At 36.7% G+C, this 16,076-nt stretch overlaps 1 protein-coding gene across 1 annotated transcript in view; it reads right to left on the reverse strand.

Moving 5' to 3' along the window:
• Positions 1 to 16,076, reverse strand: part of Zpld1 (zona pellucida like domain containing 1) — a 42,688-nt gene that overhangs the window by 24,295 nt on the left and 2,317 nt on the right. The window contains exon 2 of the mRNA XM_057765946.1: positions 789 to 1,009. Coding sequence (XP_057621929.1) covers positions 789 to 1,009 — 221 coding nt within the window. The remainder of the gene's footprint in view (positions 1 to 788; positions 1,010 to 16,076) is intronic.

A 16,076-nucleotide genomic window follows, 5' to 3' on the forward strand; every position in this document is an offset into this window, starting at 1 on the left:
TGATAAAATGATATTTGAGCAAGCTAAATAAAATATAGTCCTAGGTGAAATTTAATGTAATTAATACTTTCACCACAAATTATTAATTTCAATTAATTTTTATTCCCTGGATTGTATATTTCTTCTTATTCCTATTTTTGGTGTTGAGTCAATTAATAAAATAATAAATGATATTAATTATAAATTCTCAGACAGGGTAAAAATGCTCAAAACACTAATTTGGTTATCAAAATAACTGAAAAGAGGTGCCGCCAGTATTGTATGGGTAAAATTGGGTATGATAAGTATTTTAAATGCAAAGGGCAGTCCCACGCCATAAAGAACTTCACACAAGAAACACGGCTGTCTTACAAAGTATCAACGACTACCAGTCAAGAGAAAATATGAAATAAGAGTTCAAGTCTCCCGTTCTATATTTAATATTTCTTACTGAATGGGGTCATCAGGTCTATATCACCACAAAAGAACAAAAACTGTTGCACCCATAAAGTCTAAGGAATATGGCTTGTGCTTAGAGATGCCCATCAAAGTCAGTCTAACAGAGCTGCTTAGAGTAGCACAGCCCAGTACATGCCTCTCCACGGCCCAGCTCCTATCAACACAACCATTATGAGAAGACAGAATTGTATATTTGGGAGTTCATACTTCAAACAGGCAAAAGAAAGTGATTTGTTTGGCTTTATTGGAATTTCTTCCTGAAGACCGATTGGACTCCTGATTATTTCATGAAATGGGAGCGTGTATATTTATGACCTCAGATATAGCACTGGGTTTTATAGGAATCTTACCACTAAGTTGTTTCCACAGCCCTCCAAGGTGCTGAGATTGATGATGAAAATGACCACTGCTGGGAAGGTGTTGTTATTGATGAAGCCCCTGCAGTGGGAATCCCCATGCCTTCCATTCAGTGCCAGATCTGTTTCAGAATAACCCGAAAAAAGGACTGTGCAGAAATTAATCTTCATTGTAATGGCCTGCACTCCACAGTAGACACTGATGTCTCTTTCAGCTGAAACAAAAAATACATAAAAGCAAAAGCTAGTCATAAAAGCGCAGTAGAAAGCAGGTGGATGACTGAGTGCTGCCTGGTTTATTTGCCATCTCCTTTGTCTAACTCATTTCTTAATCTTAATCTTAGTACAGGTCGTTAAGAAAAGCAGCCATGAAAAATCATCATTGACTTGGTAATTTAAGGGGAGATTTTTTTTTTTTTTAGATATTATAAGTCACCTCTGTTTCTTGGAGCCTGATGTTCAGAGGATATACATGAAATGTCGGTTTAGCACTGTTGTATGACAGGAGAATTGAGTGGAGAAAATCAGTTTACTGAGGAAATTTAGGACTGGAGTTAACTGAGTTATTCGTATCTCCTGTCTAGAGTGAAGCAGTACAAATTATGTGTTTTCTCAAGAGAAAGGAAGCAGCTAAAACCCGCCGTACACCAAATTATTCAACACATTGTTATTTGGTGGCTCATGCTACCAGCACACAGAAAGAGAAGGCATCGGGAACAGGCCCATTTTATTTAGCCTATAGTAAATCATCTTGGAGAAAGAAAATGAAGAATAGTTTGATACTGAGTGCAAAATGCACAGTTTGCTCAAAGAAAAAATTTGCCAGTGATTATGCATGCATTAGCTGGCCATAGAAAAGTGAAACATAGCTTGCATGGTTCCCCATGGCTCTGTTATTTATCAGGAAGCATTCTTCTAGACATGAAATGAGCACATGCATAAACACACAGCACACAGAGAGAGAGAGAGAGAGAAGAGGAGAGAGAGAGAGAGAGAGAGAGAGAGAGAGAGAGAGACTTTTCACGTCTCTAACCGTTCTTCTACAAATAATAAAGAAAAATGAGTAGAAAAAGGAGAGTTCCAAGGATAAGTAATTCCTAGCGACAGGTTTTACTTTCACTGGGTGGTACCTTATCCCAAGATTTTATTTGAAAATGTGATGGCTACAAATTTAATTAACTAAGAGATGATGAGGCCACTGCAGTGAATAAACTTTTGTTGAATATGGCTGATGCAGTAGAAAGATCAAGGAAGAACCTGAGCTGATGACAGAAGAGTGGAATGAAGTGTCTGGAAGCCGAGGCACATCAAGACTGAACATCACCAGGCCACAGAGGCACAGGACAGAGAGCTTGTCACACACTCTTGATGGAAATGTGGCTACACCTTGAGGCTGAATTTCTGGCCTTCAGAACCATGAGAGAATCATCCCTGGCTTTAATTCACCTTGGGCGACAACATGTGTCCATTGTTTTAAATTGCTCACTGGGTGAGACTTTGTTAAGTCTGTGCAGGAAATGAATACAGCAAATTCACCACTTTTAACAGGGTGTCCCAGCAAAATGAAGAATCTGAAGCAGGCATTGAATTTACAAAATGTAGAAACAAGCAAGAGGCATTTGTACTGCTCTGATAAATTACCCTGATTGTTTAAGAAAAAAACTAAATACAGTAAAATAGTTTTTGGCATATGATATAGACTTTTATCGGTGGAGACTGCTTGTTCGTTCTTGGCTGTCCATACCCCCTTGACTCCACCTACTCTCTCTATTTGTGTTCTGATTTACTGCCTGGCTTTATTCTACTAAGTCATTGACCCAAAAAGCTTCATTCATCAACCAATATAAGCAACACATATACAAAATGACATCCCACATCAGTGTTCATCTGAGAAATATGTAAATCTCATTCAAGATATTCAGCAAAGAATTAATTTACTTAAATAACTCTATCTTCTAAATAGTGTCAATAGTAAATTTTTTGAAATATGGTTCTCTATACTTTTTTACTAGTAAAATGAACTATATTTTGAGAAAGTGAATAAGTCAATGTAGACGTTTCCATGTTTCATAATAATTTTAAACTTGCTACAATTATGTGCAATAACTGAAAATTTTATTTTGGACAAAAGAAAAATAGTAGGGATAGGTGTAGACAAAAATTCTAATCATTCATAGGTGGGAAAACCAGATAAATGAATATATGTTGGCCAACACAGATGATAACAAATCTACTTAGTTTGGGTGATATCTCTACAGCCTTAAGCAATATTAACTATTTAAAAGTAACCATAAAATTTTAAATGATCCTATTTCCTACAATAAAAAAGGTCATTTAAAAGAATTTATTGAGTGTCTGTGAACTACTTTTGCCTCTTGTTTTGGTGTAGTTGGTAGCATTTTAATCCAACTATACTAACTTCTTATTTAGAGCCTCAACAGTTAGTCATTTCCTAGAGGTCAAAGTCCACACCTTAACTAGCTCTACAAGATTACCCTTGATCTTTCACTGGTCTCACTCCACATTCTCTTCTTTGTTTCATGCCCATTCCCCCAATTTCTTAAGCAAAATGTTTTTCAGGTATTTAAAAGGATTATACTGAGTGGCAGATGCCAGAATGTGTTTACCTCATAGGACAGGACTTTCTAGCATGGGAGCATAAAGAATGTTTGGAGGAGTTATGATTAGTGATCTAGCTGGGGTTCTATAAATGTGCCCCAGGTTAAAAATGCCAAGATTTCAAAGTGCATCCTTAAGATTGGCACATCTTTCTACATACACTTTAATCCTCAACAAGGTACTGCAAGTTCTTCCCATACCCAGGGTGTACCTGAGTAACCCTGACTCAACCCAGCAGGTCTCAAATTTTATATCTTTTCTCAAAGATTTTCTTGATCCCAAATACAAAGTATGTTATTTTTGGTTTTTGCTGTCATATACTGTTAAAATTATGCATGCATTTTGATATTTGTCTTATAAACTGAATGTCACAGAAGGTACCAAACCTATTATAATCACCAATGCATCCCAGAGAGGAATAAATTTATTATATAAAGTATTAGAACAATAGACTGCACTAAGGGTTTTGGACTGCTTATGTCAATCAATTCAGGAAAGCAGGAACAATAGCATGACCCAGAGAAGAACTGGGCAGCGTATGTGAGGAAGGCAGAGAAAGCCAAAGTTGACCAGGTGAGCTCATTAAGATTGGCTTTCTGGAGAGACAACATTGAGCTTAATTTTGCAGGAGATATATATATATATATATATATATATATATATATATATATATATGTAATAAAAGAGTGCAAAATATTAAAAGCCAGTGGGGTAGTGTGAATAAAAATTATGTTTTGAGTGTTTGGGATGCAGGTAGTGTCATTTCCATCATATTTTAAAATACAAAGAAAATATGTCAGGAAATGAATCATATGGCAAGAACAGCTAAGAACTGGCAAACCTTTGTAAACCAAATGATCTGTCTTTTTACCATGGCAAAATAGCTACCTAAAAGTTGAGTGGAATCTTCAGCATTTTACAAGTTCATTAAGATTTTGCCTGATGGTCAGTGAACAAGTGAGATTATATTACTTGATATATTATAAATGCACAAAAATTACATATCAATAAACATATTCAAAGAGACAGATTTCCTTTCCTTGACTTAAGCCAGCCAGAGTCTTCAACTTCCACACCTCTGTTTGAAAGAATTAATTGCTGCTTAGAGTTCACCAAGCAGATGGAAATGGTTTCTGGATTCAGACATAAGCTTGTTTCCATTTTCTGCTTTGTAGCTGAAGCCTTGTAACCCTGCAACTGAGCTGAATTCACTACAAACTGATTCCACTTGAAGATATAGCAACAAATTAAAGGATTTTCACAGGGGAAGAAAGGAGATCTGTACAAATCCATCCTGGCCTTTTCTAAAGACTTTTCGCTGTCCCTCAGGGAAACACATTTTTTCCATTTTCCTGTTTGTAGATACTAAAGACATCCATTCAGCTCAACTTCACCATTCGGGAAACTTGGAGAGGAAAAGAAAAGGATACTTCAAGTTGTTAAAGGACAGTCACAGCCCAAGTAGATATTTTTCCAGCTATTTAATAATACTTGTTTTAAATAATGTTTTTGGAAGTGTTAGTTGCCAGTGACTGGCGTCAGTGAGATTTTTGCTCTGTGATATTTGACTATTAACCCAATAAAAGTGAGTTAATAACGAGAGCAAAGCAGTAATTGTCCCTAGGAGATGACTTTCAATGTTCTGTGCTTAATGATGCTGAATGCATTTAACCCACAGACATGCTTGCTTACACAGTCTGTGTGCAGTTACATTGTCAATATGCCAAGGTATTTCATGGAGATCGTAGACAGCCTAAGTGTCTCATTAAAAAAATGAAATATATGTTAATAAATCAGACTGGTAAAAACAACATTGCATATTCCATTCACCTATCAGTGTGGCCATGCGGTAGCCTGATGCAGATTTATTAAAGTCATGCAAAGTATAAACGTGCCATCGCTTTGTCAACCATCTAACTCTGATTTTCATGTTCTGTCTTATGTTCTACTCTTGAGCATCCTACAACTTAAAAACATAGTAAAGACCGACCTCCATTTTGATTTTCTGTTATCAGGCAAACATTAATCACTGTGCTGCAATGATTAGTACTAACTTAAAGCCAGATTTCAAGATATTTCTATCCCAGTATCAGAAGATACAAGGATACCAATGATTTCATTAATTGCACTGATCTAGGTTCTTATAATAGTATAATATAATTTGACAAAGCTAAGTCTTCTGAGAGCACTCAAAGGTGATATAGATCTCCAAGTTAAAGGTTGAGGGTGGGAAAGAGGAGAAAAGGGAGGGGAGGCTGTGATTGATATGTAAAATAATAAATTAATTAAAATTTCAAAAGTACTAAGATAATATAAAAATGAGTCAGGTTGTCACAAGCTAAGAATTTGTGGCCTTATCTGCATGTTGCTGAATTGACATAAATTGACTATGGGGTTGTTGAGGAAAAGAGCAAAGACAGCTCTACTTATTCCATATATGTATAACGTTCGGCAAACATGTTGCTAGTAAGTGCTGTCTAAAGACAAAAGTACAATTATATTTTAAAAGAATAGCATTTTACTCATGGGGAAAGAAGTTCTGTATTATAGTTATTCACACACACACACACACACACACACATATATATGTTTATACTGAGGTCCGTCATGTCTCTAACCCATTCATAGGGTAAGTATAGTCTATGAACTTCCAATCGGGATACTTTATTTTACACATGAGGAGTTAGATAGTTGGCAGAGTGATGACACATTTATACTTTGCATGACTTCAATAAATTTGCATCAGGGTAAGGCATGATGACTGTCGTGACTATTATGTGACTATGTAAGCAGGTATTTGAATTAAATGCACTCAGTATCTTCAAATAGAAAACATTAAAAAGCATGTTCTAGACTTTTGTTCTAGAACTACTTTTGTTCTAGACCATGATCTAGTACAAAAAACATTTACTTAGTACACAAAAATCTTATACATAAATTCTAGTACTTAAAAATCGTGTACTACTTTTGTTATAGACTAGAGGCTATTAATGTTACTATGTCCAAACTAAATCCTACCTCATGTCAATAAAAGATTCAAAAGTACATTTGTCATATACTTATTAGGTATCAGTCTCCACGCAGCCTGAGGATGCACCATTACCTCAAGAGTAAATTAATATCAGATGGGAAAGAGCAAAAATGCTAATTTGGACTATAAACTGCTGTTTGTCAACTCTAAATAGTGAGCCATGCTGCTAGCTGGAAACACTCAGGAAAACAATCAAGTAAGAAAATTAAATTAATAGCAGACAAAATAATATCCAAGCAATCCTTTGCTGTGATTACCTAGTATCAATATCCCTGGTTCTCATCATGTGCTCTGTTCCATACTGTTTTAAGAATGAGGCTATGTTTCTTTTATTTTTATTCCCTTCATCTTATCTGTGAGCAGATATTTGCTTTCCCAAATTTTAAATTATAAACTTCTCAAAGGTTCTAGATTTTCTTCCCAGAGTGCCTAATAATATTAGCAAATGTTTTCTGTTATGCCTTTGCTGTAAATCTTTCACAAACAGCACATATGGTGACTAACTACGTAACATGAGGTTCTTAGTTTCAAAGAAAAGATATGGTGACAGACAGATCCACCCTGACTGTCCATACCTCATTCTGTCTCTACCAACTGCCTAAGAAAGGCTCTGCCTTCAGAGTTTTCAATGAACACTGGTAATCTTATTGGTAGCTACTATTTGACTTCACATTGAAAAACTTGAAATAGTACACAATTCATAGTGTTTTGCTATATGTTCCAGTATTTTTACTTACTTTTTAAGTGTTCGTTAATCTTGCTAACTTGTTATCTTACCTCTTTTCTAGAAATTTTAAAATCATTTACCCTTCCCATTGACATATTAGTTGATGTCTGTCATGACTGATAGCAGCGAGTGTCAGACAGTTGTGAATGTAGATGGCACTGGCATGGTGGCTTCCAGTATATAAAGTCAGCAAGCCCATCATGAGTTCTCTAAGTGTCACCTCTTATACTTTATGGAAAAAGTGGATTACCAGGGAAGCTCATTAAAATACAGATTCTGCTTCAGTAGACTTTAAGTGGGGCCTGCACTGCTCACACCTCTCAGAAGCTCCCAAGTGATGCTGATGTGATAAGTCTCTGTCAATTCAGTTGCTAAGATATGGCTAATTATTTTGATTGGACAGAAGCTCTTAGGAGGATTTTACTTGGAGGAACTAAGCATTCCCACCAAATAGGTATGGGTAGGATGCAGGATGCACAGGTGAATAAGAGGGAAGATTCAAATATAAAAGCAGCAAGAGGGAGAGAAACAACACACACACTATACACACACACACACACACACACACATGTGATAGTGCTGAGGAAAGAACCAGTCTCCCTTTCTCATCTATACCCCATTCCACAAACCACAGCAGAACACTACTGTGCCAAATGGAGTGGTTTTTTCAAAAGTGGTGCTTTTAACAAAGACAGTGCATCATGATGAAGGGACTGAGAAATATTTCCTACCCATGGGAGACTCTGGAATGGTTGGAGATGTGCAACACAGTGGATGGTCCACTGTAAGCAGTTAGATGCTCCATATACTTCAGATGCAAGGATCACATGGACATAATCTTACATTCACAGGCTGATGTGCACATGCTGAAAAGAAGTATAGGTGCAAAGCCAACAGCATAAACAAAAGCCAGTTGTGTGGAGAAGAAAGAATGTTTTCTGCACAAGGATATAATGCTTTAAGATTCATAAAAAAATTTCACCTGGAAATCATCTACCTCCTGGACTGCAATAAATATTCTAATAATAACCTGTGCCATCATCATAGGCTTTAAGAATAATTTATATATCGTTCCTGTTTCTTCTGTTCCTAAAATAAAAGCAGTGGATTTTTGCACCAAATTTACAAATTACCTAGAGAACAGATGTGTGTGTTTCTTTAACTCATTTTTAAAGTTATATTTCCTTTCACAAAGATTTTATACAAGAATCGGGCTTTGGTACTAAAACAGCAAGAATTCCTTCAGGGGTATTGATATTTCATCTACGCAAAATACCAGTAGCTGATGAAGAATTTAAAGTGGATTAGGGATTCAAGTTTCCTCTCTATATTGAACAGGTTTCTCACCACCTTATTTTTCATAGCAACATCTGTTTCTCGTTAGCAAATACAAGCTGCTGTTTCCTGGGCTCTCAGATATTCATGTGGAGTCTGAGGCAAACTTTGAAGACTTATAATCACATTTGCTGCTCTACATTGGAACCAGAGGAGTCTGATAAACATTTTAAGGCAGGAAAAAAGGGGGGGGGCAGGAGATACAGGTTTTACTTGTACAATGGAAATACAATTTTCGTGTAGTAAATATTTCACTATTAAAGGGGGGATGGATGCTGAATTATTCAGTTTCTGCTCTTGCTGACTAATTGCTTTCTCCTCCACAATGTTTTATCATTGTCTATTAATATGAATGTGACAGATACAGTGCCTGAATCAGTCCTTCAACCTCGTCTGTTTAAGAATTATCATCACAGGTGCAAAGCAGGAAGCAGGTATCCCCTTGACAAACGGATGACCAAAATACTGCCCCAAGTAGGAAGACAGGAGAAATGGCTTTCTTTATCTTCACGGATGACCAGACATGTTCCCTGAAATTACGATTCTACTACCTGCTCCTCAGGAATGGGACAACACAACCGTTAAGCAAAGTCAAACATAAAATGAGTTCATTATGTGTAGTTCGCCCTTTAATTCTTTAACTGGAAAGGCTAAACAAATAAACTCACCATACAGCTTTTTGATTCTTTAACTAAGAGATAGTTTTATGCATAATTCATCGTCCTAGCATCATCTTTAAACTTGCTATCCAAAGTTTGTTTGAGAGCAGGGGCTTCAACACGTGAAGAAAGAGCCCTACCATTATATCACTGTTGAGTGCTAACTTGACAACATTAGACAAAATCTAATCCTGTTTTCCTACTACAAAAAGAGGTTTAAAAGTGACTTGGCTTTTTTGTTATGAGAAATCAAATACGGCTGTACTTATCACTCAGAACATGAAACCTAGTATTGGTATTAGTGTTATTTTAAATGGAATGTCAATTTAAAGTTAAGAAACACTGATTTGCCCAAGATTTCTCATAACCACTTAGTTCACCCTTTGATGGTGTCAGAACATGGGTGTTCTAGTACCCAGTGGTCTCTCTGGTTGTGCTTTTTCACAAGACTAGAAATTTTGTCTAGCCCCGCCCTACTACTCCCTTCTGAAAGCAGAGGCTGCCTCCAAAATGTAGCCCTCAGTCTCAAAGGTCAGCACTCTTACTGATAGACTTCACCTGTCCAAATATAGCGTCCAGTACTTAAAAGTTAGCTGTGTGTTTAGTCTGGGGAGTGTGTAACATCTCAGTGGTTCGTGAGCCTGTTCCTTGTCATTTTAGCCAGGGTAGCAAAGAGTTCACTACTTTCAAAATTAGATGGCGTTTCCTTAAATTTAAACAAATTAGAACCATGGTGGCTATCTTGGTCCAAGAATAAATGCCATGGAAATTAGAGAAAATAGCTCCAATGTCCTAAAATAGCCGAGGTCAGATGGGGTGAGAATAATTCCTATATTTATTAACATTGCTTTGCATTTAGACAGCCCTTCCCTCTGCCAAACTCATTCTTATTCTGTCTCTGCTTAGAATCTTGAGTAGATCCTGGAGCTCCTGCTGACCCCAAGAGAAGCTCAGATTTGGGAAAGAAATGCAAAGTCAAAGGGCAATGAGCAATTAACTCTTCAGCTTTATTTGTGCACTCTATTCTTCCACAAACAACCTGCAAAACAAGACATAATAAGAAGTAATACTCATAAAATCCTAAAGCCTCTCCTGAGACTTCTACTTTATTTGGGTTTTGGAATTTTTTTATTCCTTTAATATAAATTTTAAATTTTAAACATGGGTATATGTGGGTGATTGTATATAAGTAGGTACATTTGGAAAGATCTGGAGAAATGCCTATGACTGTTTTGGCATTTGTAAGATTGAAACAGGAAGTTAAATTGGTCCTCTATGTTGAAAATTAGAGAAATTCCTTGCTCCCTGTTCTTAGAGGATTTACTTTACATCACATGGTGTTATATTTTCTGTCCTCCTTGAAATATATACAGATTATTTAGAAAAAGTAGATAGCACTTGGTTAACCTTGATGACCCATGGATCCCACTACTTAGCAAGGGAGATAGCAACATTGCTATCTCCTAGACACTGTGAGGAGGAAAAGGTTTGCCTTTAGAGTAAACTTTGCTTCAAAATAGCAAGACAACTCCAATTATAATGGTATGGAAGATAAATTTTCCTCTGGATAAACATGATTAACAGCACAAGCAGTCAATTACCAGGTAAAGTTAGGATGTATGATTAATGGTGCTGTCAAACTCTTATACCAAGGATAGTTATTATTTGTCTAAACATACAGAGAATGACTGCTTCACTTGGGTAAGAGGGTACAAATTCTTTAATCTTCAAACTATCCATGCCATTGACACGGTACACATGACACATTGAGATTAATGCTTATTCAAAGCCAAAGATGTTTTCTTCTTTACTATGTAGGCACAGAGAAGTTTTAGACCAAGAAATTCTATTTTCAGTGATAATCTCAACACATGATTGTCATTTTTAATGGAATAATGGACTCTGGAACAAATCAAGAACATATAACCACATATTATTAATCATAAATGTTAATTAGATTCATTTATATGGTTCAAATACAGATTTCAGTCATATTTAGAGACAAAAATAACATACTTAGGGTGAGATAATGGATCCCACAATTACTCAAAATGATTTTCTGTAAGTGGTCAGTAGATACTATCAGCTATTATAAATGAATGATTTTTAGCATAGTCCCTTAGTTTATACCACAGGATAAATATGATCTTTTGCTGTCCTTGTCACTTTGTGGCCAATCAACACATTTCATTCTACTTTGAAAGAAATGGTGTGGAGCTCTGTGGGTGGGACAGCGGGAAAGATCTGGAGAACTTGTGGGTGATCAGAACACAGTGTATGAAATTTTTATAAAAAATTAAAATGGGAAAAATAATATAAGCACAATAAGGAAGAGGAGGAGAAAGAAGGAGGAGGAAGAAAAAGAGAAAGAGAAGGAGAAAGAAAAGGAAAAGAAAGGAGAAGGAGAAAAGGAGGAGAAGAAACATGGAATTACATCAGCCAGTTGGTCTCTGCTGAGGAATCTTTAGAACAAGTGAACCCATTTACCTACCCAAATAAATTCCTGTCTAGACTACCCCATCTAGCCATCTGGTCTCTCAGCTCTTGCAAAGGCTCCTCCCACTGCATGTTTTGAGGAGCAGTCAGTGCCTCTGCTCTTCTCTGTGTCTTTACTTCTCTTTATCTCCTAAATAAAAGAAACAGCTTTTACACTCACAGGGTTGCATCCTTTGCCTATACCATTCTATACTTTCTTTCTTTATTATTCATTTCTTCCTTAGTATTTCCAGTGTCTGAGGACTTTCCATTCTGAGAATGCAGCGCTCAGGGTCTAAAAACATTCCTCATCTAAATTTCTGGCTTAGGCTACTCTTCTTTTTCCTTCACCTTAAAAATAATCTTAACAGTCGCCTTTTTGACAGACCTGCCATATTTATGTCACCCCCATTTTCTGTTCACACACCAAGCAGAGATTCAGACTTTATAGAACTGTTTTCACTTTGGATATTCCCTCCTCAAACTCGTATCTGCACTTCCTACTAGGAGAGAGACGATGTCACTATCCATTCTCCAGAAAGTTCCCTTAAACTACTGTTCCAAAATCCAACTTTCTTTTTAAAGCACGAAGTATTTTTTATTTTCCGCATTAGTTAACAGCATCCACACCAGTTGCCTGTGGGCAAAATATCATCTAGCCTTCCCTTACTCTCCCAAATCAAATCAATCTCACCCTCTGCTGAGCGAAACAGAAACATTTCTCTTAACAATATTGTCTCCTCCTATTACTCCCACTGCCAGTAGCTCCTTAGTCTTTCTCTCTGCCCATAGTCTCTTCTAACTTGTGTCTTTTACGTTTCCAAACATGTCTTTAGTTAAAGAAAACAGACTGTATCACACCTACCAAAAACCATGTTACAAAAGATTCAGGGTCTTTATTCTGCCTACAAAATAGAGTAAGAAAATTTCCATTACACTATATAACAGAGAACATTCTTGCCAAATACTATTAAATATGATTTACTCAAAACTGCAGCTCTAATTAGTTCATAGGGTTTGCATGAAGAGCATTCTGACAGCGCCTCTGACTTGCATGCCGCTGCACCCACAGTGTCAGGATCCTAGATTTGATAGCATAGAACAAATGATCAAATTAGAGGCAACTTGGCTGAGCATTAAAGCATATCAAGGAATTATTAAGTGTATTAGATATGTGCATAAAGTTTAATGATTTTTAAACTTATTTCCATTAGATATGCATACCAAAGCATGAAAAATAAGTTTACTTAAAATAGCCTAGAAAGAAGAGTGGAAGAGAGAGATGAAACAAAAATTATAAGCATACATAGTAAATAAATCTCTATGACCAACTTGAGATTTTTAAAACTATTTCTTACTTATGTGTGCATTTGAAATTGTCCATCCTAAAGATTGTTTTAATTTACTTTATTTATTTATTGTACATCCAGACCAGTTTCCACTCATTCCTCTTCTTCCCTATGTCCAGCCCCCACCCCAATCTACTCCTCCTCTTTTTCTGTTCAGAAAGGGCCAGGCTTCCATGGATATAAATAAAGCATGGTATATTAAGTTTCAGTTAGACTAAGTACCTCCCCTTGTATTAAGGCCGAACAAGGCAATCCAGTATAAAGAATAGGTAGGTTCCCAAGAGCCAGCCAAAATATTATAGTCTTTATTCCCCTTGGTAGGAGTCCCACAAGTGGGCCAACCTACACAACTATTCCATATATGTAGAGGGCATAGGTCAGTATTATGCAGGTTCTTTGGTTGTTGTTTCAGACTCCGTTAGTTCCTATGATCCAAGTTAGTTGATTCTGTACATTTTATTGTGGCCACTCTGGCTCCTACAATCCTTTCTCCCTCCCTTCAGCAGTTTCCCCTAGCTCAGCCTAATGTTTGGCTGTGAGTCTACATCTTCTTCCATTAGTTACTGGCTGAAGAAGGATCTCTGATGACAACTAGAAGAGTCACCAATATAATAACAGGAGACGGCCAGTCCAGGCTACATCTCCACTACTGTTAGGAGTCTTAGCTGGAGTTATCCTTGTAGATTCATGGGAGTTTCCCTTGCATCACATTTCTACCTTCCCAGTCTTCTCTTTTATTACTCTCCCTCTCCATGACCCCCCCCGAATCAGATCCCTCAAGTTCCCATCCCTACTTCCAGTCTACCTGGGAGATCTCTTCTATTTCCTCATCCCAGGGAAATCCATGAGTCCTGCTCGGGCCCTCTGTTACTGAGCCATGACAATTGACAATTAATAAATGGAAGCTCATGAAACTGAAAAGCTTATGTAAGGCAAAGGACACTTTCAATAGAACAAAATTACAGCCTACAGAATAGGTAAAGATCTTCACCAACCCAATATCCAACAGAGGGTTGACCTCCAAAATATATAAAGAAGTCAAGCAATTAGACATCCAAAAACAAATAATCCAATCTAAAAATGTGGCACAGAACTAAACAGAGAATTCTCAAGAGAAGAATCTCAAATGGCAGAGAAACACTTAAAGAAATTTTTAAAATAAAAATTTAGAGTTTCAACTTTAATATAGTAAAATTACATATAAAAACAGGTACCAAGCAAGAATTAGTTACAATATTTATATCTACTTTATCTTTTATCATAACTAAGGATAATTATAATAATAACTATCTATTCTTCAACTCTATCAAAGACTCCAGAAGGATATACTATTACCTAAATAAACAGTAAGTTCATTGTAAGCAACTTCCAAACCTCTAGAATTGATGGAGACATCTCACTGCCTAGACAGTCACCCAAAGTTCTTCTGTACCATTGGGGCATCTGATCTTCCGCCTACAGGCCCATAGTATGAAGCAGATTTTTCCACAAAGCAGGAAATTTCAAAGACAGCTCTGCCTATATTGGAATTTTGTCAGTCACTTTTTTCTCTGTCTTGCAGAATGTCTGGCAGACTCTTTCATGAAGCAGGAACCCCAAAGGATTGACTCACCTTTAGGCAAGTTCAGCAGTCATTTATGGGTCCTGCATGTCCAGTTCACCAACCCATACAGGCAAAAGCAGGGTTTTTTTTGTTTTTGTTTTTTTCCCAAATGGCTAGCAAGCTCCATAAGGAACCTCTTGGATGCCCATCTTCCTCCTGAAGTAGATTGGTGCTGCCAGGAGGAGATGTGTCTCATTGTCATGAGAAGTCTTAAATTCTTAAAATATTTTAAATGCCACATTCTATAGTCTTTGAAAGGTTTGAAGAATGCCTATCCACTTGAAATACATCTCTGTACATCAAGAAAATCTAACTAACGTGACTACAAGCTTTGCTATTATAGATGATTATCTGTTAACCTATATCTCTTAATTATATATTACACTTTTAAGTGAGCTGGACAAACATAATACCTTAATAAAGATAAGAAATACATATAACTAGGCCGGGCGGTGGTGGCGCACGTCTTTAATCCCAGCACTTGGGAGGCAGAGGCAGGCGGATCTCTGTGAGTTCGAGACCAGCCTGGTCTACAAGAGCTAGTTCCAGGACAGGCTCCAAAAACCACAGAGAAATCCTTTCTCGAAAAACCAAAAAAAAAAAAAAAAAAATACATATAACAGAATTGACCTTAAATTTGTATCAAAAAACCAAGATCCACACCAGTGCAAAGTATCCATCTCTATAGCATATCCCCCTTTAAATATTAACATTTATGAACAATATTTGTGAATATGGGCATAGTTCTCTAGACTACTTCCTGGTGATTGGAGTGCTGTTAATCAGGTCTTTCATGGTGTATCCTGCATGCTAGACTCATCTCAGTCAGCAGTTGGGTGAAGTAATTTTTGAGGGGTGTTTAAGGCAACATTTCAGGGTGTCTCAGTCCATTAAATCACATTAGTCTGGAAGCAATCCACAGGTTCTTATCATCTGTGGAAACAAAAGAAAAACCTCTTTTCCAAAGCAACATAACCTTAGACCCATATTTTGAATTCAAGATACCTTTAAAATATATATGTTGGTTTGGCTTAGCAGTCCCCAGTATCAAATGTCTCTCTGCAGTCAAAAAAAATCAAAGAAAACACAATAATATACATAATCCAGATTCTCTGTTTATTATCCATCTTTACATGGCTTATTCTTTACCCTGTCTCTTTAAAGACTTTAACCTTTTTTAAACCATTTACTTCTTTTTATAACTGTGTATATTCTTTTTCTCTCCCAAGCCTACATACACTTATTAAACACTGTGACCAATTTAGAGGTCTTTTCAATCTGAATTTGTCTTTGTGTATTTATAATTATTTTCTGACCAGGACTAATTCTTAAAATGCTAAGCGCTTCTTATGAACGTAAGATGCGGCATTACTAGGCTTTATACAGTACTTCATGCTTGCTCCACACAGTCCAACATGGTGGAAGTCCATTCACCACCTCTGCAAGCCATGCTCATTGCCTCAGTTCCAAGTATGCAGCCAGTC

The sequence above is a fragment of the Chionomys nivalis genome, chromosome 3, assembly GCF_950005125.1.
Source record: "Chionomys nivalis chromosome 3, mChiNiv1.1, whole genome shotgun sequence".
Taxonomy (NCBI): Eukaryota; Metazoa; Chordata; class Mammalia; order Rodentia; family Cricetidae; genus Chionomys; species Chionomys nivalis.